Source organism: Brassica napus, chromosome A1 (assembly GCF_020379485.1).
Source record: "Brassica napus cultivar Da-Ae chromosome A1, Da-Ae, whole genome shotgun sequence".
NCBI lineage: Eukaryota > Viridiplantae > Streptophyta > Magnoliopsida > Brassicales > Brassicaceae > Brassica > Brassica napus.
This window is the reverse complement of record NC_063434.1, coordinates 11752759-11780024: the sequence shown is the minus strand read 5'-3', so window position 1 is coordinate 11780024 and position 27266 is coordinate 11752759. Positions and strand designations below refer to the sequence as shown.

Sequence of the window (27266 nt, the reverse complement as noted above, 5' to 3'; positions counted from 1 at the left end):
TAAATAAATTCATGTTTACTAATCTTGTGGTAAAATCAATATTAATTGGAACTGTGCAGAAGAATTGTCAAGTATTGTTTACTATTTACACATGCTCTAAACTACCCTTTTCACAAACAATCTACTATAAAAAACTACATAAAGACGTCCACGAAGTACTATCAAATTTGATAATTTATCAAGACGAAACATGATAAACGTTTACTCGTGAAATCGAAAATTTAAAACATTTGCACCACATTCTCAATTGTTGTTTAAGTACAGTAAATAAAATAATATCATATCGTTAGTTAATTCTTTTTTTTTTGGTCAAAACATGGCCAAAATATTATCATATCGTTAGTTAATTCAACCACTGAATTCTAAGTACAAAATTTCAAAAAAGGAATCATTTGTATTTTTGACTTTTGGTACATGTCAGTGTTCGAACATGGCCAACTAAGCTCACCATCTATCTCCCCCCATCTCAGTTCTGTCTGAAAATGAGAGATCATTATTTATTTAGAAAATTGCGTGATTGGAGGGAGAGCCAATAGAAAACTAAAGAAACAAGAACAACACATTTAAGAAGAAAACCAAAAACAAAAAAATCAAGAAAGAAGCAGAAGAATGGCCATTAACGGTGACGATAAGGTTTCAGGAGAAGAAACAGCTTCGTCGAACCGGCCGGTTAGAGTCTACGCCGATGGAATCTATGATTTGTTCCACTTCGGTCACGCTCGCGCCATCGAACAAGCCAAGAAATCGTTAAGTACCCATTCATTTTTTTCTTGTTATGATTAGATGATTCAGTTTCTAATTGAAACGGAAACAAATTAGGTTTCCGAACACGTATCTGCTCGTAGGATGTTGTAACGACGAGATCACAAACAAATTCAAAGGAAAGACCGTGATGACAGAGTCCGAACGCTATGAATCTCTCCGACATTGCAAGTAATGTGGAAACACACACACACACACACCACTGAGATTCTGTCTTTATCTTGTTGAGTTTTTGTTTTTGTTTTGTTTTTGAGTTTAAAATTATTTATATGGTAAACAAGGTGGGTCGATGAAGTGATTCCAGATGCACCATGGGTTCTCACCACCGAGTTTCTCGATAAGCATCAGATCGACTACGTAGCTCATGATGCTCTTCCGTAAGTTTAAGGTTTAATGCTTTGTGTTTTCTGTCTTTAGTTTTTAACTCTTATGTCATGTTTTTACTCTCTTAGATATGCGGATGCTAGTGGAGCTGGAAACGATGTCTATGAGTTTGTAAGTTTCTTCCTCTGGTTATCTCTTCTCATTCATATTGTTTCTTAGGGAGTTTGGGCTTGGTATCTGCAGGTAAAGTCGATTGGGAAGTTTAAAGAAACTAAACGAACAGAGGGGATATCGACATCAGATATAATCATGAGAATTGTGAAAGATTATAATCAGTATGTGTTGCGTAACTTGGACCGAGGATATTCCAGAGAAGAGCTCGGTGTCAGCTTTGTTAAGGCACGCTCTCCATTCTTTTTGATGTGCTAAATGGTAATGGTATTATCCAACATGACACTAACATATTATGATGGGCTTGTTTAATACAAACAGGAGAAGAGGCTTAGAGTGAACGTGAAACTGAAGAAACTACAAGAGAAAGTGAAAGAACAACAAGAAAAGGTGGGAACTGAGGATTCTTTAATTTGTTAATGATGTTGCTTCTGATGCCCTGCTTGGTATAGAGTAAATAACTTTTAAAATCTTGAATATTTTTTTCTTTTTTGTGCAGATACAAACCGTAGCAAAAACTGCTGGGATGCACCGCAATGAGTGGGTTGAAAATGCTGATCGTTGGGTTGCTGGGTTTCTTGAAATGTTTGAGGAAGGTTGTCATAAAATGGTAAGCAAAAGGATTGATTCTCTCAACTTTTGAGATTTCAAGTGTTTCCATACATCACTCATGTCTAGATGAATGTTTTTTTCTCAGGGAACAGCCATCAGAGATGGGATCCAGCAACGGCTACTGAGGCAGGAATCAGAAGATGCCGAGGATGATGAGAGCGAAGAAATTTCTGATGAGGATGAGGTTGCAGAAGGGGATGAAAACTATCATGTCAGGAAGGTTTCTTAAATGAGAAGGGCAACAAAGAGAATGGGATAGTGAAGAAATGAGAGTTTTGGTTCAGCATTCAAGAATTTCCAGATGCGGAAGACCAAAGTGTAACAGATTCCACAGTTATGGACTAGAATTGTTTGTTATGTTCAAGTGAATACATGAAAACTGTACTTCCAAATCTCTACTTGTTTCTATGACTCAAATGTCACTGATGTAGAATTTATGATCAACCACTCCCAATTATTACATGTAGACCATACATAGAAATAGATAACCGAATAAAACATGAAAAACAAATTCAGCCCAAACAAAAAGTATAAAAAAAAACTCATATGTCCACCAAATGTCTCTTAATATTATGATTTGAAGCTTTCCAAAGAAATTAAAAGTTTACAAGACTATGTTTTTGAACTTTTGGATCACAAAAATTAACACAAAGTAGAGGAGAGACTAGCGGGCAGAAACTTAGAAGGTTGAATCGTTGTCCAGAGAAAGTATTGACAAACATAGCTAAAAACAAACAAATCAGATCGAGAAATAAGAGATATAGACTATGCATGAGGAACAAAAAGAACTTTAGCCTTTTCCTCCTCAAGCTCTTCTATCTCTTGGACCTTTTGAGAAGGTTTTAACGGCTGATCCGTTAAGATCCTTTGAGCCAAAGCTCTCATTTTTTTCATTCTCATGGTTTGGGTCAGAGTATTAGCTTCCATCCCTTTGACCAACTACAATATCATAGTGAGAGAGATATTACCTTCAGAAAATGATGCATGGGCAGTTGACCATTTTTTAACTGATTGGGTTTTTGTGACATCCTTTGAGAATAATGTAGTGGTTGAAATATCATATGCGGCTTTTGGGACATTTTTAGAAGTAACAACCTCTAAATAATTTTCAGAAGATGAAAGTATCGGTTAAAAATCCAATGCAGTAGCAATCGTTGGAGTAGTCTCCTTTGATGATAAAAATCATTGGGTTAGCGGTGATGGTTAATGGAAAAAGATGGTCTAGTTGTTTCAAAAGTGTTTGGAATAGTTGTGAAAAGGTTTGTTATTTTGAAACCTGTACGATTGATGCTAGGTCGAAGACAACACCCAATACATCATGTATCAGAAACTAACACCAATAGAGCATGTATCAGAAACGACAGCAACATAATTACTTGCGGTCTCAAGCGCATAGTCTTTTGACCATTGTTCCAAATGAAGAAAGTTTATTTATTTTATTTTTTTACATTAAAAGGTTATTATATTACTCAAAGTTTAGGTGCGCTGAGCCAGACCATGATGTAATAACCAACAAAACAAAGACCCCAAAGAAAATACCTAGCAGTTATATAGCTAAAAAATCAGCAGTCTCATTTTGTCCCCGGAAATATATGATAGCTTGAAATCGTGGAATCTTCTCTCGAGATTTTGTATCTCCTTCAGCTCTGTCGGAAAAATCGGACATGCATTAGATTCCTTTATCATCTCGATGAAATTATTACAATCTGTCCAAAAATGCTGACATGTCAAATGGTGCAGCATGCTGTCCATTGCCTAGCCTAGCGCTTCCGGCTCTGAATGCAAGGCAAATTCTCTTATTCTTTGGTTTCTTGCACCCATGAGTCTTGTTTGTCCAGAGCTATCTTTCCAAACCTATCAGCATCCACTGAAGATCAATGTAGAGATCCAAAAACCATTCACCATGCATATACTCTTAAAGCATATTTATTCTTTATGATGAAGCTGATCACACCTTTCACACTTAGTAGAGAGACATGAGTACTCAACTGTCATAGTGGGAATTGTTTTTATTTTTTTATCTGCTGCAGTTATCAAAGCCGGCTGAAGCCCACGCTTCCAGCTTTTATTTAATAAAGTTAAATTCGACACATTTTAAAAATTTTGTCTTTGGTTCAGTGGTTGTTTTGAATGATAGTTCTCTTCCCCACAACCCCAGTTTAAAATCACATCCTTTAGCAATAATTTCTTTTTCTTCTCTCAAAAGTGACCACATTATTTATTTTTTTGCATCTAATCTATTAATTCTGAAGATCGGCTATGGCTGCAATTCTTTGTGGATATGGTTGTCAAGCATGATTTCCACCATTGTCTTAGCTTCGCCTAACATAGTGGTATATATGCTTTTTCTTTTGTCCATGGCTTCTTTATGTATGGTGCCAAGTATCTTGGGATAAATATGTATTGGTCGAATTTTCGATATGTTTCTCCGCTTGAATGGATAAGTGCAGAGGGTCTTTGAAGTATTGATAGACTTGTCACTCTACCTTACGGTTAATTTTTTCTTATTGTTCGTCAATAAATTGTGTCATTATAAATTTTCATAATCATTTAAGTTCTAGTAGGTATCTCAAACATTCACTCTTCAAAATACTCCTCCATGGCCATGTGTTGTTGTCTAAGAGTATACAATGGTTTTGTAAATCTCCATGGAAATGAAGATTAGTGTATATATATGCCTCATATGGTGTTTCATAGGCCTGGGCCTTCGGTCCCCCATTCGGGTTCGGTTCGGTCTAATCGGTTTTTCGGTTTTTCGGATCTTAGCATATAAGTCCCATTCGGTTATTGTAGAATTTTGGTACGGGACCGGTTCGGAACTAACCGGGTTCGGATCGGTACGGTTTTATAATTCAAAATCCGCTTAAACCCGAAACCGTATTAAAATCGGTTCGGTTTCGAATTTTAACCAAAGATAACCTAAAAAAAAATAACCAAAGAACCGAAATAAACTATATATAACCAAAGATAACCGATAAAACCCATACGTATCCGAAAATTTTTCATTGAAAGCAAAATGGATAGCAAAGCTATCATAGCATAACATAAGTTCAACTTGAAACACACCAAACTGAAAATAGATAGCATAAGTTCAATAAGAAACAGAAAGCAAACTTAAAACAAGAAACAGATAGCAAACTAAAACAAGATTCTTCAACGGATGAAAGCCATGAACTTCTCCTCTCATGCTTCATGAACTTCTCTTCTCATGCTTCACGCCATGGCATTGTCATCTTCTGGAATTGTGTTGTCCCCAAACTCTGAAAAGAGAGTAAAAACCATTATTACACAGTCAAAGTAGTACAAGAATTAAAGATAGAAATTCTTGATATTACCTCTTTCAAGCTTGTCCATGTCTTCAAGATCAGCAAGTATCTGCGCATTTGAAAGCACTCTTGACTCCATCTTGATGTCTTGCTTCAGCCACTGCTCAGTACACATTAGAACCTCAACCATGTAATGTGTAAGACAACTCCTATGTGGTTCAAGAAGCCTTCCACTAGTGCTAAATGCACTCTCCGAAGCAACTGAAGAAACCTGTAAGGCTAACACATCTCGGGCAATCTCAGACAAGATAGGGAACTTAGACGTGTTCTTTCTCCACCATGAGAGTACATCGTACTCCACTCCAAGCATCAGATCAGGGGTTTCCACAGATTCTCTGAGGTAAGTTTCCAACTCATCCTTCTTTTCTCTAACTCCCATTTCGCTTAATTTCTGCTTGTACCTAACATCCATCCTCTTGTAACCCACATAATCATCAACAAGCTACATCCTCTCAATACTCTGGTTCCTACTCTGATTCTGAACTTGCTCGGATGACTGAGATGCCTGATCATTTGGATGTAAACCGCCTCCATGTCTTGCACTGTACTCCTTGTACAAACTTCTCAACAGAGTGATCAACGACTCCAACATGTCATTATACTCAATGCTATTCAGCCCATATAACTCCTCAAAACACATCTTTGCAAGCTCCAACTTATTGTTTGGATCGAACACAGTAGCCACAATTAACATCTTGTTAATGTTCTTCACACCATCCCAGTATTTGTCAAACTTCTTCAGCATCTCTGTTGCCTTTGACTTCAAATCAGGATCATGGCTGGTAGAGAGACTTCTGAGATTGGTCGCGATAGTCACTATCTCACCATAGCACTTATGCGAGTTGAGTGAAGTTGAAGCTGAAACCACCAACGTCGAGTTGTAGAAAATCATGAGAAACCGACACAGCTTATCAACCGCATTCCAATCCCTTGGCTGAGGAGGTCCTGTCCTTTTGACTCCATTATCAAGCTCATAGAAGTGATCATTGTAGAGCTTGTCTTCTGTCTCCATCCTATTGAAAGCCACCTTGAACTTCTGAGCTGTTGTCAACATTAGATAGGTTGAATTCCACCTTGTCTTCACATCCAATGGCAAGCTTCCTCTTGTAATCTTACCGGCATCAACTTTCAGCTCAAAAGACCTCAATCTGTTAGTGTGTGATCTAACGTAGGAGATCGCATTACGGATGGCCACCACATTCTGATCTATTTCAGCCATTCCATCTCTAACTATCAAGTTAATGATATGAGCACTACAACGCATGTGTAAAAACTCTCCATCTAAAACAAAAGCCTCATCTGAAACCATAGCATAAGTAGTCTGAAACTTCCTCAAAGCAGAACTATTGGCAGTAGCGTTATCTACTGTTACGCAGAAAACCTTATCTATTCCCCATTCAGACAAACAGTCGAGAAGAACAGTTGATATAGTCTGACCTTTGTGATCCATGATATGTTTGAATCCTATGATCAGCTTCTTCAAACGCCAAGAAGAATCAATGAAGTGCACTGTCACAACCATATAACTCGCACCTAAATAAAATTTACAAAAAATAATATGTCAGTTTCAGATAACAAATAACATGTCGTAGTGATTAAAAGATTATAGCTAACCTGTTGTTTGGGAAACCCAAATATCTGTAGTCAGAGATACTCGTTGCTGGCTAGATATGAACCATTTCTTGAGTGCTTCTTTCCTTGCCACATACATCTTCACAATGTCTTTACGTGCGGTTCTTCTTGAAAGAGGAGTGAACAAGGTTGTCTACAAACAGAAAACATATTATATTAGTTACAACAAATGATAACAGAAAAAAAACATAAAGATTAGAGAAGCAGGGAATTTACCTTCTCTACGAAATGTTTCCATGCTGCACTCTCAACAAATGATAAAGGAAATTGCCCTATTACCAGCATTTGATTGGTAGCTTCTCTAAACTGAGCTTCAGTCACCTTTGCCTTCTTAAGTTTCCCCTCATCATCAATAACGGGCTGCTTATTTTTCTGTCCAGCTAACCAAGCATGATGGTTCTTGCATACTTCAAGATGTTTCTTCAGATTTGATGTTCTTGAGGAGGTGAGACACGAGAATGAGTTCTGGCAGTGATTGCATATACACCTATCTCGATCTTCTGGAGTTCTTGTGTAATGTTCCCAAACATCTGATCTTGTCGGGAGGAGACGCTTCACTTTGATCGGTTGAGATGATGCTCCACTGGTTGGCGGAGTTTCTTTCCTCTTGCCCACACTAGTCGGTGTTTGAGTTTCTCCTTCATCATCTTTGTTACTGCTTTCTCGGCCAAGAGTTGATGTTGAGTCCATCTGCAAAATAAAATTAATGAAACAGACAAAAAATCAGTCTGAGTTCTAAACTTTGTTACAACAACTCTAATAGATCCAAACTTCAAACAGAATCAGTTCCACAAACCAAACCGTATCCTAAACTAATTTAACTCCACTAAGTTCAATCACATAAACTCGTAACTAGCCTACTCGTAACAAAGAAGAACAAGAGTAGAAGAAAGGGAGGGACAATACCTCTGATTTGATCCTCGAATGGTCTGATGAAGCATGAGATGGAGAGGAGAGGTGATTTATAGTAGCCAGTTTGAGCGGCTTAATGATGAAAATCAAGAATCGAGGTTGCTTTTTCGTAACTAGGGTTCGTCGCACTCGCCGTAAACAAGTCCAGGAACCGAAGAGATTCTCAATATATGTGTAAGTGTATTATGAATGTATGTATATACGCGACATGTTATAAATGCTCGGTTTAAACGGTTACCTACTATGGATATCGGTTTACAACCGGTCCCGATCCGTAGTCCAAAATGTTGGGCCTTAAAACCCATTCGGTATTTTTAACGGATCCGTTACCGATCCGGACCCACGAGTTCGGTTCGGACTAGGGTGTGGGCTTCGGGTTCAGTATAATACGCCCAGGCCTAGTGTTTCATATCAATACAAGATTCAATGGCTCGCAAAAGGTTTCTATTTTGGTCTAGGATCATTCTATCCTTTTAAGATGGGATGTAGTTAGTGCAACTCCTTTGGTCAAAGAATTTTGTAGTAAACAAAGATGTGGTCCATCCTCTATTTCAATCGAAGTATGCTTATGGATGGACATTTTCTTTTGAAATGTGGAGTTGTTAGGTTGATGTGGATATATTTTTCTCAAGGTGATGGTTTATATTTATTATCTTCTTCCTCTCTATGTTCAGCTTGTGGAAAAAAATCTCCTTTATACTTTTTAGTTGATAGGGGTGATCTAGTTCATCTTATGATAGCGGAAAATCATCGTCCAAAGGATTTGAGGCTGATCGTTCATTGACATGAATCCAAACTTACCTTGGTATCGATCCGGTTTGTTGTTGTGAACAAATTTTTTCCTGTATTCTAACACAAACATTCGAGATGGGTTAGTTGTTCTTGGTTCTTGTTCTCCTCGAGGCAATTAAAAGCATAACTCGTGTCTTAAGGACCTCACTTCTTCTCTGATATCTTCACTGTTGAAACTCTATTTTAAAACATACTAGGGTTTAAACCGCACGCCCGTGGGGATTGATTTTTTTCATTTTTATAAATTCATTAATAACATTTTTAAGCATATATGTTATTTAGATATTTTTAGTGTCATACAAACTTACCCGGACCGAAAGTATCCAAATTGAACAATGTCCGAAAATTTTGTAATATCCAAATATAGTTTAATTTAAAATCCAAAAACTCGATTCCCATAAAAATCAATATGTATCCGAACGTATACGTGAATGCTCATATCTAATTGATTATGTAAAAAAAAATCGTTAATAGATTTGATTCTTGTCATTATTGGAGCAATTTCATTTAAACACGTAAAATTATTATATTTAATATGTGAAATAAATGACATCGAATTATTATGGTAAATGCAATATGTGAAAGATATGAACATAAGACTGTCTCAAGGCATGTAGAATTGATGGAATAAAATGTTGGTTGCTCTATTTGATGAGTGGTTCAAAATGGCCGAGCTTCTCTAACAAATTGAGCTGGATTTTTTTGGAAGCATTGAGGATGATGGGTGGATATATTGTTGTATATCACGCAAGTTGTGAAAGATTTTTAATAAAACGTTAGTTTTTCTAGTCAAGGTAGTAATGTCCCAATTAAGTATACGTATGAATTCAAGTTTGTCAGAGAACTCAAGTTGAAGAAAACAATTTAATTTCTTTTTCAAAAAAAGAACGATAAAAAGTTAATTTGATTATGTAAAAATCTACATGGTTACAAATGGACCTTATATAATGATTTTTATGCAATGACCTTTGGCTGAATTTTCAAACTTAGAAAATCAAAACATAATGAAAGCAACAATCTAGTTTATTACAAAGTGATTTGAGTACAAAATTTACAAAGACAAAAAATCAAAGAGGTTTTCAAAATATAATGAATTGATGCAGTGTGTAACTTAAATTTCTTACATTTGATTGTGGATGGATTGATGGTAGTAGGAATTGGATCCTTTCATATTGTCTTTGACTTTCACTTGTCTTCTCTTATGCTTCTAAGCAAATTTGATCTTGTTTCTTTTCTTTTGGTTTCTCTTATGTTAAAAAAAAAAAAAAAAAAAAAACTGCCTTTTTGTTAGCTCATATAAAGATAAAGGGGAATTTCAACATCTTCAGATACCAATTCCGCTAGAGCTGGTTCAACTAATTGAAACATCTTATTAGAACAAAGCTTGGTATATTCTACTTCGAATGAAACTTGATTCGGCTTTAGTTCTTTGCTTTGGATGGGCTGTCTTCATCACGCTGATTTGGAAATGAAGTTAATCTCGACAATTTTGGATTTGATTAATAACTTATATTCTGGCCCTTGGTTTCAGCACAAATTAACAATGGTCTGCTCACATGCGATCCATGTACGTGAATTGTGATCATTGTATATATACAATATAATTCCCACTCATATACGGTTCATTCTTCCTATACGTGACATTATCACACTCTCATTTGAAAAGACAAAACAAAAAAAAAAAATCTTAAATTAAAGGAGCAGATTCACGGGTTACACTATTTTTACTACACGCCAAATCGACCCGCAAGTCGCAACCTTGTACCCGCGTCAATACATTTTTCACATTAAAAACATATTTTTAAATATTTTTGATTGAGCTAACTTATCACTATTTTATATTTACTTATCAGTTTCATTATTATTGTGTCTGCTAAGTGCTAACGACTCTTAATCTATGCCATAACAGGACAACTTTATGGATATGAAAATAATTCCAAGGATAGTCATCAATCACGGACTCGATCACTTCTCGTGGGAAGCTAAGATCTTAAAAGGAGCGTGGAAAAAGGTCTAAAGAACGTAAACCAAGATTTAATTATATAAATGTAATATCAGTTTATCCTACTATATAAAATGGACTAAATTCCTCTTTTCTAAGTCATGTCACATGGATAAAATATTGTCAACCAACCAAGATGTCATGTCATCCAGACTAGACTTGAATTAAAAAAAAAGAAGCTATTTTCAGAACTCATTCGACCTATCTCGAAGCCCATTCTCGAGCCACTCTCTCATAAGCATAATCCCGTGTTCTAAACATTTCGTGTTAAATTTTTTAAAACACTCATATCTTAGAACTAATTTAGAAAATATATTTATATAAATGTTTTTTTCTTGAATAATATTTAATTATAATTTTTTGTATCTTTTTAACTTTTTTAATAAAAATATTGTTTTCAGATAGCAACAAAATATATATCAGAATTATCTTATTTTTAAAAATTTTGATAATTTTATTATATTATTTTAGAATCAATTATTTAATATTAATATAACATATAAATTTTATATGATTAAAATAAAATTCGTTTTTAATTATATATAAAATTCATTAAAGGTATTGTTTTAATTAACACATTAGCGAATCAGTTAGAAATTAAGGATAAATCAATAACCTATCTAAAAGTCTAAAACCTAATAAAATATGACAAATAAGAAAAACTAACTAAATTTTAATATAAAATAGAAATTCAATATTACTAAAATAAAATTCATTTTTAATATATATATAATATTAATTAAGGGTATTTTTTAAATTAATAAATTAGTGACTTAGCTAAAAATAAATAATAAATCAATGATTTTGCTAAAATCTAATAAAAACATGACAAATAAGCAAATTTACTAAAATGGATAATATAAAATATGATTGATTCTTTAATACAAAATTAAAATAAGAGTTTTGTTAAATAAAACATAAGTTTGCCGTATCAGTGTTACAAAAAAACAATGATTAATAGTGTCGTAGGAATTATGTCTTTCCCATTAGCAAATAAAATTGAAGCAAAGTGTTGGAGGATAGCTCAACGTATAGACGAGATTATGACGATTGATATGGAAGTTGAGGTAACGGACATAACTGTTCCTCCGCAAAGAAACGCTTCTGCTAGACATCATGGATAAATGAAAGAGACATATCTGGACTCTGTTTTGTGTTAATGGATGGTGACTTTCATGCTGTTTGGAGCAAGGACCGATATACACGCACCAAATCACCACTGCAAGCGGAAGCTGAAGGTTTTCTATGGGCAATGCAAGTTATACTGAAGTTTGGACACAGAGAAATGGTCTTTCAATCGATTGTGAACAACTGGTTATACTCATTCAAAAGGAGGAAGATTGGCCTGCATTGGACTCGGAGCTCGACGAAATACAAGCTGTATCCAAAGAATTTTCTGAACTTTCTATTGCTTATATTCCTAGATCTTTAAAATTCTATACGAATAGCCTAGCAAAAGGTGTCCGATCACGCGCATCTCGATCAGCTTTTGTAAACCCTTTTGCACAAAGTTGGCTAGCCCGACAAGCTAGCATGAGGGTGCCAAAAAAGAGAATAAAGTTGAAAGTAAAACTAAATATCCCAATGAACAAATTTATCAGAAGTCCATATTTATGTGGATGTGTATATGGGACAAACAATTTTTTTTTAGACAATTATAGAATATAGTCACGAAAGTCAATCCTAAAATATATAATTTAAAAAAAAACTATTTAAACAAACCATCAAAATTTCCAATATTACACCAAATAAGAATATAAAGACCAACTATATTCTCTTCATGTATAATGTGTTGTGGTAAGATTCAAAAAAATTAACTTACTTTACAGCAAGGGGAAAATAGATTTTTAATTCCAAATTTACAGTAAAAACATAATATTTTATAAAACTAAACAATTGACATAATAGTACAAAATTATGAAAAAAAAAAAACAAAATACTATCTGCGCGTAACGCAGAAAAGGACCTAGTTAGTATAAACACAATAATTATGAACTGGGTGAAATGAGTCCGCGGTGATTTTTCAATATATTTGTAATTTGTTAGATTTTGAATAGTTGAATATTCCATATACAGTCTAACATCTCTTGCATGTTATCTTTTGACATATTAATGAAAGCTTTTGTGACAACGCTAGTGAAAACTTAACTTGGTTAAAACGTAACAAATGGTTATCTTGCGAGTATGGTAAGACGACCACGAGGGCCATCATAGTTTGCAAATTTGCACTAAAATTAACCATCCACGGAATCCTACTAACTTTGTACTTGGAAATCAGCTTATAATCTCATTTTAACCACACAAATGTGGTAAACTGGTACCGCATGAAAAATATTAAACACCTCGGGTTCAAAAGCTACAAACTTAGAATATCTAATTTCCACTACAGATAACCGGATAAGATAATGAACTTGTATACTAATTTCCAGTACAGATAACAGCTATTTTACAATTTAGTTATGATAAGATAATGAACTTGAACTTGGGAAAACCCTCTCTCTCTTATAACTTTCCTCCACCTTCTCTCCTCCGGCAGTGATTTACTAAAGCTTCCTTGCTCCATCGAAACCAGCGGTGGCGCGCGTGGTTGCCGGAGGCGTCTTCCTCTCCTCTCCCTCTTTCCTTTTTGCTCCGATTTATCTTCTGCTGTTTGTGCTGTCGATATGCTCGGGCCTCTGGGTCGTGCTCTGCCACGGGATCCTCTGCAGCTGCTCCGGGGGGTTGTAGATCCGAGGTTGGTGGCCTCCGTCCTGGAGATTCAGTGAGGCAGTGTGGCGCGTGCGCGTTCGAAGTCGGCTTTTAGGGTAAATACCTTCTTCGATCTAGTTTTCTCTTTTAGATCTGGAGGTGTGTTTGTGTGGTGGAGGCGCGTGCTGTGTTGGTGCGCTCTCTCCTTGTTCTCGATGGTTTGTATCCGAAGATTGTCTTCACGTGGAGAGGTGCGTTTTACTTTTCGTCTTGCTGACGCAAGGGTCTTGTGTCATCAAGCGGGCTGGTTTCGTTCATGGGAGACGGCAAGTTTGTTGCTTGTCGGTTCGTGCACAGGGTTTGTGTGGTCGTGTGGCTATCGTTCTCATGTGGTTCTGCGTCTGCATCCTCGGAGGTGTGGTAAAGGTTTGTCGTCTATGGCTTTCTCGTCTCCGTCTCATGAGGGTGCTCTCCCTTTGCTCTCTTCTCTTATGTATCTGGTTGAGCTTCTGTGGCTTTGCTTCGTTTCGTCTTAGACGGGTCCGAAGCGCTCAAAGACCAAGACAAGTGTTCTGTTTCGGATCAGGTCGTCGGCTTGTAGCGCTGGTTGGGTCAGCCGGTTGCGTGGACGGTGAGGTCACCTGGTTAAGGAATGGTCATCCCAGTGCTTGGACGGCCTTTTGGTTTTCTCAGCAGGTCGTTCTTTTTCTTTTAGCGGCCTCTGAAGTGTTCTATTCAGGTTTGTCTCCATCACAGCATGTGTTCGTGTTTGTTTTGAATAAGGCTCGGCGGTCTAGCGAGTGTGTTAGGTCTCTGGTCTGCCAGTCTATTCATGTTGGACTCGGATTAGGAGGTCATTAGCGAGCTGTTCTTAGATGGATCTTATCTTAAAGACTTGTTCATCGGGTACGCCAATTTTACCGGGCTCAAGATCTCGTTTTCACAGCGAGCCATCTTTTTGCGGCAAGCGAAATGTACCAAGTCTGATGTGTTCAGCGTGTTGGTCTTGTAGCCGGTTGTATATTCCTCTGTTTTTCCAGTTAGAGCTTCTGTTTAGTTGCATTTTAATTTTCTGTTTCTTTGTGATCTCTGTATTCTATCAAAAACTAAAATTGGTAATGATAATTTTAATATTTTTACCAAAAAAATAAAAAGATAATGAACTTGTATACTAATTTCCGTGTCCAAGGAAAAGTGATCAGATAGTTAAGTTTTGTTTAAATGGACAAAATAAATTGGTGTATGATTTTTATATGTTTTGGTAGGTCTCTTGCCTTTGAGTTTTTTTTTTTACGCTGATTTATTATCTCCGGGACTTGAAACCTGGATTTCCTGTAATCTGTGCAATAAATTGCATAGTCTGGGATTCGAACCCCAGACCTAGGTGTAGAAGCCTTTAAACCTTACGGTTCTTCCACAATATAAAAAGGTAAGAAAATATTAGGACCGCTAAATCAATATGCTAACTGATGACAAAATTAAACGCAGTCATGTTATTACTTAAGGTGTACAGTTAATTCATCTTATTTTCTGTTTCAAATCAATGGCTTGTGATGAACGTTTTATCCCAGCTAAATAAAAATCTACTACGTAGTTGCAAAAAGAATGACCTTAATCGATAACATTATTTTCTTAAGTCTTAGCAAACACTACTATACTAGGATAAGACTTGCGCCTTATACAGAGTAAATTTATATGAAAATTATTTAAGAAATATCGTATAGAAAATAAAATTCATATTATTGATCAAATTAAAATTTTTGGCCCTTAAACAATTTTTTTAATTATTTTGTTAATTACATAATTTGTTTACAAATGAACTGATCTCAATTTTAAAACTATTTTAGGTCACAAATATATTTACCGCATAAAAACCTAATATTTAGGCCAAAAAATCTCATGCCTACTATTTGGTTACAATGAAACTATGTCAGCTCGGTTTTATATCATGATTTAGCAATTTAAAATTTAATTATGGTTATGAGAAGTTTACGTTCACGTGCCAATTCTGTTTATCTTTGATATTTTTTCTCATTTTTGTGTCATTTTGGTTATTGCTCGATATAAATATTGATTTTTGAGTTTATTCTCATTTCTTTCTTTTAATTTGGTACGGGATTTAGAAAATATTTAAGATTCAAAATTATTAAAGAGATACATACTTAGGTTAAGATCTGCGTCTTGTGCAGAATAAATATTTTATATTTATTATTTATTTTATATTTTTCTGCATATTATAAAATAATAAAATAATAATTATATATTAAATAACTAAGAAATCAGTTACTATTATGTAATAAATTGGCTTGCACATATAAATCAAATGACCACTCTTATTTATTCGCAATCATTTTAGGATAAATAAATTAAAACAATCAATCTTACATATCTTATATAATATATAATTAAATTTAAACGATATGATGTATATATATATATTAACATAAACACCTAATAAAATAAAATTATTTATTTATATGATTTTATTATCATTGTATCTTATTATAGAAAAAAACTTTGACATTGATCACAAAAGTTTATGTGAGACTTTTAACAGTTTTTTACTAATTTATACTCGTTTTGAAAAATTTAAAATACAACATATACAAAAAAAAAATCTAAAATTTTAATATATGATTAATGTAATTGTGCAACTTATTTTAATAATAAAGAATTAAATAAAAATGATAGAAAGTATACAGATTATTAGCAAATCCTTATTATTTAAAATCATTAATTACTATATATATCATAATCACATTAGGTAATTCTGTAGGTTTTATTTAAGGAAATAATATATAATAAATTTCAATTTTAATACTGAATGGTCCATAATGTACATACTATATAATACAATATTTCCTAGCAATTTAATTTTTGACTAACAAAATTCTCAATTGATTTTAAAAGCCGCCACGTAAACAAATTAACATTCCAATTACATGACAACTCAGCATGACACTTTTTTAATTAGTACAAGCTACAGGTTCTAAACTTTTTAAATGTTTCTCTATTAATATATAAGGGATGTTAAACCATTGATCATTAATTTTTAACATAATAATTTTAACAATTTTAGTAATTTTGTCGTTATTTTTTAAATTCAAAATGTAACATATACGAAAAAATCTATATTTTAATTTTATAGCTAATTTGATTGTTTAATTTATTTTAATAATATAAAATTAAACAAATTCGATGGATGAGATATAAATTGTTATCAAATCTTTATTATTAGAATCACTAATTGTCATACATATATTAGTCGTATTTGGTAATTCCGTAGCTTTTATTTAAGAAAAGAAAAGAAAATTGTAATTGTACACTTTAATTAATTTTATGATTAGTTTAATGAAAAGTATAATATATACTTAATAGGACAAACATATTTTCTAAGGATTCTGAATTTCATTCTGATGATGACATGTAGCAACACTTAAAGGTTGTAATGTTTCTTAATTAATATATAAGGGATACTCCCTCCGTTCCAAAAAGATGTTTTTAGTATTTTTACACATATTAAGAAAACACATTTAATTACCATAATAAATCCATTATTTTTTGTAATTTTCAATTTTTAATAACTTTTAACCAATAGTAATTCAATAAAGTCAATTAATTTTCTTGAAATTTACAATGATTTCATAGAAAACACAAAAATTACATCTTTGTGAAACAAATTTTTTTTAAAAAAAAAAATCTATCTTAGGCGTTGAATGGTGACCAAGGAACGAAAGTGAACACTGAATTCCTTATCATTCCTAAAAAAAAATCATCATTCACAAGAAATAGTTTTTCCTTCTTATTCCTCTCCATTTTTTTTTGTAGAGAAATATTGAACAAAAGCATTTCTTGTTAAATTTGATAAGGAACCAGCATTCCTTTTTATTCCTGCAATTTTATTCCTATACGTTCATTTCTTATTCATTCTTCGTGTTCCCAAAAAAGTCACCAGTGAGGGCCTTAGTGAAACGGATGGAATATAATATAAGCATTCGTTTGTGCATAGGAGCACACATCTGAATTAGTAAGTAACTAGTGTTACTGCCCATGCTACGCATGGATTAATTTTACTGTCTCTTAATTAATCATGTATACTTTTCAGTAAGAATAAGTTTTTCTTTTGTCAAATATTGTATGAACCTAAATAACAGTGTCTCAAATTTCAAAATTGTAAAGAGGATGGGGAAGGGTGTAAAACAATAATTCTTTAGTATAGAAGCAATAATGTAATTATTATCCAAGTATATAATTAAATATATATTTAAATACTGAAAAGTAAAAAAAAAAATTGTTTTTATAAATACTGAAAAGTAAAAAAAATATTGTTTACCTGAAATTCTGAATGGTCAAATGGTTTGCAACTCTATTTAATTCTCTATCTAATCCATCTGTCTCCAACTTCCCCCAACTTAAGCTCTAGAACATACTTCATCCAAACTTGTCTTTCATTGCTTAGATCTTCTTCTTCTCGTACATGTCTGCAGCAAACTGAAATAATAATAAAAAAACTGAACAATACAAAGATTGATGCTTGATTTTCTGTTTACCTGTGAATTCTAGAAATTTTGGTTTTAGTGGCTCGTAAAGCGGCTGAAAGCATGAATTGGATTGTGGCTCGTAAACATCAAAATTGAACACTTCAGAAAAATGGTTTTAGTGAAGCTTATAAAGAAATTTGTTGATGTTTGTGTGAAACGAAGAGCGCTTTGTAAAAAAAAATATGTTGATGAAATGATTTTAAAGTTCACTTGAATTAGGTGTAAGCAGTTTATGTGAAAAAGTGGTGATCGTGGCTTTGATTGAGAAAAGGTTAAACAGATACATTTTAACTTTTTTTCTCTTTTTTTCTAACTAATTCTAAACATTAACCGTAGACACATAATTTGAATTACATAAAAAAAAGAATTTAAATTATATAAAAGAGAAATTAAGTGGAGTCAGACTTTTTCATTTTATTTTATTTAAAAACAAATTCCATGTGTCGGTTTTTGATTCGCCAAGTGACTTGTGCTTTAGTATATAAGGGATACAAATACTGTCATCATCATTATTTTGAGATTGATTACACTTAAAATACACTGTAGCTTTGGACCTAGGTAATATTGATTCTCTTTTTCTCTATTCGTGTTTTTGTTATGGACTATATCTAAGCTACAGTATTTATAGGTAGAGACAAAAAGGCTAAACTCCAAAGAAACAACTTCAAATTGTCAGAAATAAGTGGACCCAGTAATCGAAGGAGCAATAAAAAAGGAATGATACTTTAGCATATTTTCAGTAAAGATATAATGATGGAATTTTAAATAAAAATTTTAAAAGAAAAGAGAAAGAATGACAAGATTGTGTAATTTGAATTTTTGAGATATTCATGAAATTTTCTTTTACATAAGTATTTTATTATTGTCTTTGTTTTTCTCTTAAATCAAATTTAATTAGGGCAATTTACTAAAATGATTCAATAAATACATCCAAATTCAATCAAATGTAAAAGTAACCTAAGAAGATAGTGAAATTACAGTTATGTTTTATAATAGAACAAAAAAATTATTGATAATTTTACTGTTATAATCATAAGAATTATTCGCAAGACAATGAAATATTATACGAGAAGATTTTTCAAGAATTCAACTCATGATTTTAATCTTAAAATTAATTTATAAAATTCTGAAAAAAAAATTTTGATGGAAAATAAATTGAAATCTTATAAATTTTACATTTCTAATCTCTTTGAATTTAAAGACAACAAACATATATGAATTTCTCATCTCTTTGTAAATTATTGGGTTACATTTATATTTGGATATATATTGATTTCACTAGAGAAGACTTCTCTAGAAATTTTCTATGACAATTATGTTAATTTTCCAATTGACCAAATTTTTGTAGAAATTTAACTTTTATAGAAAACTTCTATAAAAATATGTTGTGAGCATGCTCACTGAGAATTTTTTTTTTAGTAGCAAAGTATCTGCGTGGACTATTTTTTGCAATTTGCCATGTTTGATTTTATTAGTGAAAACTTCTGGAGAAGTTTTCTAAAAATGTATGCTCTCAAAACCAATGGGTTGACCAAAATCTTGGAATAAAAATAGAACATACTTATGTGTACCAAGAATAAAAATATCCAATATAGGAGTTTTTGATACTCACTCGCTATTGACCAAGAATAATAAAACACGAGTAATAATAAACATGCGTAACTCTAATGAAAATGTAATATTGAAATCCAAAATTTTAAGTATTTAGGATGAAATGACAGAGTATATTTAAGATAAACAGATGTGTGTGTGTGTAAGAAATAAAATAAGAAAATGTATAAATTGTTTTCTAGTGCATTTAAAGCTTGATTGTGGTTGTTTACAGTGGTTGGTGGTATTGATAACTACATTATCATAAATAGGTGATGAAGACGAAGATGTTTGAATAATAATAACATTTTTTAAAAAATAATAATAAATAATGACATTTTCGTGAATTAGTTAAAATTTTAGGATGAGTAATAAGGCAAAAAAAATGTGTTTCACCATAAATTTTAGGTCATCTAAAAAATATTCATTCAATTATTATATTTTAAATATGTATATTTTATATATGAGATATTTGAAAGGGTGTTTTACCACCCAACGTAAATGCTCTTATGATTGTGGTTTCAGAAAAGAACAAAACTTAGGTTCATCTTAGGGGGTAAACTTTTAAATTCACCTCACGTTTTAAAAACAATCAAAGTGACACATATATTATTAATTAAAAAAACATTAAATTAAATAAAAAATAGTTACAAAAAATAAAAACGCTAATTTTAGCGACTTTATCGCTTCCAGCGAAACCCTAAACCCTAAATCTTAAATTCTAAATCATATACCCTAAATTCTAAATCCAAATCCAAACTCCTAAACCCAAACCCTATACCCTTATCATAGATCCTAAATCTAAATTATATATCTTAAACCTAAAAAATAGACTATAAATTTAAACCCTATACCCAAGTCTTAGACCACAAACTCAAACCGTAAACTTTAACCCAAACCCTATAATATCTAAGTTTGAGGTTTAGGTTTAAAGTTTACCTTTTGAGTTTAGGTCTAGGATTTGGGTTTAGGGTATAGGTTTTAGGTTTAGACCCTTTTTTTTTTTTTTTTTTGCTGTCGAAAGCTTGACGAAACCCGTCGTACCTAGTTTATTTTCTTTTGAATAAAAGGAAACCCATTATTACTTCTTACGACCAAATGAGATATATTATTTTCTCATTATATTATAGTCCAACTTCAACCCTCTCATACAAAGCAATTTGGCACGTTCATATCATCACGGACGACGATAATGAAAACAAAAATATAAAGAAAACAAAAAACTTAAAAATTCCTTTGGTCTATATAAAGAGGACTCAATAGTTTTAACGTACTTCATCACTTCCTCACTAACCAAACCTCAAGATGGGGATTCTTCACAAACAAAACCTCTCCTTTTTGATACTTCTCCTCCTTGGTTTCTGCGCCGTCTCTTACGCTTGTGACTGCAGTGACCCTCCAAAATCATCTCCACACCCCGTTAAACCTCCCAAACATCCCGTTAAACCGCCTAAACCACCCACTGTCAAGCCACCACAACACACTCCAAAACCACCCGCCGTCAAACCACCTCATCACACTCCAAAACCACCTCATCACACTCCAAAACCACCCACCGTTAAGCCACCTCATCACACCCCAAAACTACCTCCTCACACTCCCAAACCACCCACCGTCAAGCCACCTCATCACACCCCAAAGCCGCCCACCGTCAAGCCTCCAGCTCCGTACACTCCATCCCCTCCACCTTACACTCCAAAACCGCCCACCGTCAAGCCACCACCTCCGTACACTCCATCTCCTACGCCTTCTCCTCCACCGCCAACTCCAACCCCACCAGTCGTAACCCCGCCACCACCGCCAACTCCAACCCCAGAGACGCCATGTCCGCCACCGCCTCCTCCACCAACTCCGTGTCCTCCTCCACCTCCGGCACCAACGCCTGAACCGGAGACGTGCTCCATCGACGCACTGAAGCTAGGCGCGTGTGTGGACGTGCTTGGCGGCTTGATTCACATCGGACTAGGAAAAAGCTATGCAAAGGCAACTTGTTGCCCAGTTCTTGGCGGTTTAGTGGGTCTTGACGCAGCGGTCTGTCTTTGCACCACCATTAGAGCGAAGCTTCTCAACATCGACCTCATTATTCCCATTGCTCTTGAGCTTCTCGTCGACTGTGGCAAGACTCCACCTCGTGACTTCAAGTGTCCTGCTCCACAGAAAAAGACTTCTCTCTTGGCTTGATCTCTTTGTGTTTCTTTTGATACAGTGAAAAATGGTGAGATCTCAAGATCTAGGTTCTTCTGATGTTTTACGATTGGGGAAACATGGATTAAGAAGGATTTATTTTTTGTTATTGATCTAAGTTAAAAAGAAAACTTTATGTAATTGTAAGGTGATTGTTTGAATAATGCTATTTGAATTTTAAATTTTAAGGGGAGTGTAATGAAAGAGTCATTCAATATCAACATATGTCTTTTAAACTTTTCAACTACAAAGCTAAAGAAAAATGTTAAGGCTAGTAAAATGTTGAGAACAAAGGTAAAACAATCTCGTCGAAATCAAAAGAACTAGAGAGAAACTCAGTTGCTAAATATTTGGTTTATGGTTTGTACATATATTGATTGTATGAATGAATATTTTACAATTTCTTAGATTTGTATCTTTACAGCTTAAGAAATCTGATATTTTTTTTACCTTTATAAAAACCTTTTTATCTACTAAGATCGGATTCCTAATCTTAACAGTTATATCGGTAATGCTAAAACCGTAAACAGCTGCCGTTTATCCAAAACTAGAATTTGACCTGCACGTTCGTGCGGATATATTTTTATTTTATAAATGTATACATTTAACATTATCATAAACATTTTAAATATATGATTTTTTAGTGTTATATATTGTGTAAGTATATAATTATATTGTTTAGGTTTTTTATTCATCATTATTAATATATAATCATTTGTTTTATATTTTTTACTTTGTTTTAGACACCATTGTGGAATGATAAAAAAACACGCAATAAACCATACTTGTAATGAAAAACATAGAGATATCAGTAGGTGCCACAACATAAAATATATAAAAAAGACCACTCTCAATAAATTTGTAGTTAAAATAGACTTTTGATTAATATCTTTTGAATTATTATTTTTTTCTGATATCCTATTTTGTAAATAACGCATGAACTAAAAGTTTGCTATGACTATTATATTTTGTATATAATCATTTTAGATAATATATTGTTGTGAGTTTCAAATTAATTAAATAATATATAGTTGTAGATATAAAAGTTTAACATATGATAATATTCTTTGTATAAAATATACATACTTTATGAATTTTAACCCTTTTTAACGGTGAATAATAGTTTATTTTATTTATTTAAATGAAAGAAATGATAGTTTATTTTATTTATTTAAATGAAAGAATTTTAAAATAAAATAGTTTAATTTACCAATTTTATATAGTTTTATTTATTTATTCATATAGTACTTCTATTTTATATAATACATTATAAAATTTATAAAAATAGGAAATAATTTTATTTTTTTGTTTTATAATAAAAAAATAATTAATAGTAATGTATAATCATATTATATTACTAATTACAAAATTAATTATTGTATGATTTTAAAAAATACTTAAAACTTTTAATAAGATTTGGGTAGATATTTTCTCATCAAATTTGTTATAATTAAAAATAAAATTTAAATATATATTTTTTCAACAGATTTGTTAGACTAGGAATAATTATTATGTCATATTAAATAATTAATCAAATGGTCATGCTAAGACTTTTAAATAGTAGATAAAAATTAGGACCCTAAATTAATAGATTAGATGCTACTTTTTTATTTTTCCAACAAAAACACACACACACACGTTTGTTAAGGGAAAATATAACTTCGTCTGAAATCAAAATGGAAAAATTTCTCGAAACTGATGGTTAGGGTTGGGTTCACCCTTGTAATAAACTGTCAAATTTATCTCATCTCTTATCACCAATCAAAGTACCATGTAGAATTAATTAAAAAAATGCTGACATTAACGTCGATCGTTAACAAAATTCTAAACACTGAATTCTAAACTGTAAACCTAAACTCTAACGTCGGCGGCGCTAACTCATTTCGTTAAAGTTTAGGGTTTATAAGGCTTAGGTTTTAGGTTTAGGGTTTATATTTTAAATTTAGTATTTAAGGTTTAGAGTTAAATGTTTTGCTGATGGTGTTAATGTTAACGAAGCTATTTTACTTTTTTGGAAAAATTAATATTTTTTATTATTTGTATATAGCACTTTGATTGGTGATCAATGGTGAGGTGAAAATTGATAGTACCATAGAGGTGAATCTAAGTATTGTTTGTTCCCAAACTATACTCGATAACTCTTGCATTGAGGACTCGACCGTCTGTTGGGTTTGAGTTAGATTTTATTTTTGTGTGGTGTAAATATTAGGGAGATATATAAAGTAAGGTTGTCTTAAATATTATAATATTTTTTTGTCAATGAATATGATAATATTGCTATTAAAAAATATTCTTAATTTGATTAATAAAATATTTCTCTCATTTCATTCTGCCTTACGCTCCTCTTGCGAAAAAGTATCTAAATTTTGTTAAAAGGACAAACACTACGCAATGGTCATTACTCAATGTGTACATGTGTTGTGTCCTTCACCCATACTACGTCAGTCAAACAGGCATATATATTGATACATAAGTGCATTCATATAATCATTCATATGTAGAAAACAACAAAAACATTATGGTCCTTTGGGCTTCTTTTAAGATTCCAGACGTACAAGTTACTAAGTGTTCGTGTCGCAGAGAATGTGGTGATCAACATATATATACAGCCATCGACGTTTCTACTTACTTACCTTACGGTCTCGGGTCTCCTAAGAAAAGATCGAAACGTTTATGTATATGTTGATCACCACATTAAAAAGTGTCTTATTTTTATTGTTTTATATTATATTAAAAGTGTTATTTTTATTTTTTGAACATGGTGTTTTAGACATCCATGAAAACAGTGGACAATAGACATAATTAGACGTTAATAAACAGGGGCATGTGGTTCAATGGTGATTAACCTAGGCCTGGGCATTCGGGTCGCCGGGTCGGGTTCGGATCGGGTCCTTTCGGGTCCGGGTCTTTCGGGTCTAAGAGTTTAGGATCCGATAGGGTAATTTCAAATTCTCGGTTCCGGATCGGTTCGGATCGTGCCGGGTCCGGGTCGGGTCGGGTCTTAGATAGTTAGACCCATTCGGGTAATTAGAATTTATCGGTTCGGATACGGTTCGGTTTCGGGTCGGGTTCGATTCGGGTTTGATCTAAAAAAGACCTAAAAATACAAAAAAATATCTGAAAATATTTATATATCCTAAAATATTCAAAATTTTATTCAAAATTTGTGTTTTTATTATATTAAAATGTGTATATATACTAAACTATGCGAGATACAATAACAATTTGTTGTCTCCTAGTGGTTGACCCCCATGTTCTCTTGACAAATAACCCGTCTTCGATTCTCCCTTGATGCATTTTATTTAATTTACATTATTAATTCGGGTACCCATCGGGTTTCGCGTTTGGGTCGGATCGGGTCCAAGACCCGCGGGTCCTCTGCAACAAGACCCAATAGGGTAATTTGATCGGGTCGGTTCCTACCCGGACCGGATTTTTTCGGATCGGTTTCGGGTCGGGTCTTCGGGTCCGGGTAAAATGCCCGGGCCTAGATTAACCTGAGGGCGAAACCCAATACAGTGAAACCACTAGGGTTCGAGTCCAGGCCATTGGAAAATTAAAATTTTGGTATCACTATGGACATGAGACCGACACGTGGGCCGAAAACGTAGACTGTTAACATGCGGCTTTAGCTAGTTTCCGAAGGCAGGATACTTCTTTATAATTCAAAAAAAAAATTAGATGTTAATAACACAACAAAACATGTATAGACCATGGACAGTACAAGCTTGACATTTGAGAAGCTAGAGCTTGAGGTATTTCTGACTACATCAGGGAATGAGAGTACAAGTCCACCCGCCAGAGTCCTTTACTAAGCTTTTAGTGAATGGCGTGACACAACGAGCTGGGGAAACTTCCTAAGCTCGAAAACTGCCCACAAAGTGTTGTAGTTCACCATTTGGTTTCTTTTCCCTTGGATTTGAAGATATCATGATTATCATCTCAGAATCAATTAATACTCTTGTTATGTCATGATATTGACGACCTTTATGCCATCTGTTTATTTATATGCTGTCATGAATAGAATCTGGACCTTTTTATTTTTGCATTCTTGTGTTGTTTTTTCTCCCGTGAATCAGTTTCATCATGATAAAATACATTTTTTATTTGTGATGTGATAAGAAAGCCTAGAGTGGTCGTTACTTTTTGTCAAAGCTTTTATTTTGCTCTGCTTTTGGAATAAAGTTTTAGAAGTTCTTCAATAAGAGAATGTAGGAGTAATCAATCACCAATGGACCCCCATTACAAAGCCCACATTATAAGTAACGGGTTGTTCCAAGTGTTTAATGGCTCATCAAATCAGAATCTCTTCAAAGCTTCGCACCACGTTGTTTAATAAAAAAGTCTTGGGTCAAGATGTCCGTTTATTAACGGTGAGAATCTTACCGCTCATAGCGTTTGGTTTGAGCGCCAAATGGATTTTCATTGCTAAAAATGTTGGAAGTGGCCGCCTTACTTTTGGGCTAGTCTTACGAGTAAATGACAATATGCCATTTTGTCGCATGTGAAAAAGTTAATTAACTGTAAAAACGTGTAAATAATGTATGAACAAGTAATTTGATATGTAAACATTTTCACAATTTTTGTTTTTGGTATGATTGTTATTTTCAGATCCGGACCCGAGAGTGTGATATATGTAAAGATATAAAATTTTGGTAGATCTGATATTTTTATCCAATTTTGAATGCTAAAAGGACATATAAATATAGTAGATTTGATCAGAATAAATTATTGTTACTAATTGCAGAAAGCTTCTCATTAAATATTATTTTAGCTTTGTTAAATAAATTATGTGGAATTTTATTTTCATCAGTTACTGATATTATCATTTTATTTTTCAAGTTAATAAGAAAAAAAGATTAGTTTTAAACTAATAATTTTATGAACAAGATGAGTATAGAAATAATTATCTCAGTTTAGAAAAAAAGAAAATATTTTCGTTTTCAGTAAAAATATGTTGGATCAAAATTTTTTTTTTAACACATATAAAATATGCAAAAGCTAATAAAATCACATGCCTACTATACAAATATACTAAAAAGTCACATGTTTTGTCATATTTAAATGACAAAGATATTAGTGACAAAAAAAAATGACAAAGATAAAAACTCTTGAGAAGTGTTTTAATAAGTGTTACTATTCAAAGTATTTTCATTATTTTGTCTTTTAATTATCATTTTAATATTATTTTCTATTTTTTACTGTTGAATTTTTCTATAAAACCCAATGAAAGAAAACTAGAAAAAAATATGAGGAAGAAATATGATAAGTAAAACATTTTGAGAAATGTATTAAAAGGAATTAGAATGAGAAAATAACTTGTGATTTTATCAACCATACAGTTGAAAAAATATATTTAATATTTTAGTAGATTATTAACTTATTGCACATTATATAATAATATAATATATTCAATAATAAGTTAAGTTCATATAATGAAATTATTATTTTTCAAAACAAATATTTATATAAGAACAAAATTAACGAAAACTTCACTCGTTGTACTACAATGAAAACATCATTCAAAATGTGTTTGGACCTATTTTTTACAAATACAATTCACAGCTATTCTTAATTACCATTTTTACCATTGCATACTAATATACTTTTGACCAATAAATTAAATCGTACTATTAGCAATTTCATAACTAAATTAGTCAAGGTGAAAACGGTGATATAAAAAATAAAAATAAATAAATAAATAAATACACAGAAAATAAAATATTAACA

At 32.8% G+C, this 27266-nt stretch overlaps 3 protein-coding genes across 3 annotated transcripts; 2 read left to right on the top strand and 1 right to left on the bottom strand.

Moving 5' to 3' along the window:
• The first annotated feature begins 447 nt into the window (after positions 1 to 447).
• Positions 448 to 2331, top strand: LOC106446987 (choline-phosphate cytidylyltransferase 2). Its single transcript, XM_013888828.3, has 8 exons — positions 448 to 746; positions 820 to 933; positions 1044 to 1139; positions 1215 to 1257; positions 1330 to 1485; positions 1579 to 1647; positions 1757 to 1867; positions 1955 to 2331. Exons 1-8 carry the CDS (start codon positions 610 to 612, stop codon positions 2096 to 2098), a joined length of 870 nt encoding a protein of 289 aa, XP_013744282.1. The 5' UTR covers positions 448 to 609; the 3' UTR covers positions 2099 to 2331.
• Positions 2332 to 5637: 3306 nt separating this feature from the next.
• LOC125606844 (zinc finger BED domain-containing protein RICESLEEPER 2-like) lies at positions 5638 to 7517 on the bottom strand. Its single transcript, XM_048775746.1, has 3 exons — positions 7044 to 7517; positions 6810 to 6960; positions 5638 to 6728 (listed from the first exon to the last, which is right to left on the bottom strand). Exons 1-3 carry the CDS (start codon positions 7515 to 7517, stop codon positions 5638 to 5640), a joined length of 1716 nt encoding a protein of 571 aa, XP_048631703.1.
• A 13085-nt stretch (positions 7518 to 20602) lies between these two features.
• LOC106376393 (36.4 kDa proline-rich protein-like) lies at positions 20603 to 21724 on the top strand. Its single transcript, XM_013816467.3, has one exon. The coding sequence runs from the start codon at positions 20658 to 20660 to the stop codon at positions 21531 to 21533; it is 876 nt and encodes a 291-aa protein (XP_013671921.2). The 5' UTR covers positions 20603 to 20657; the 3' UTR covers positions 21534 to 21724.
• Positions 21725 to 27266: the final 5542 nt, after the last annotated feature.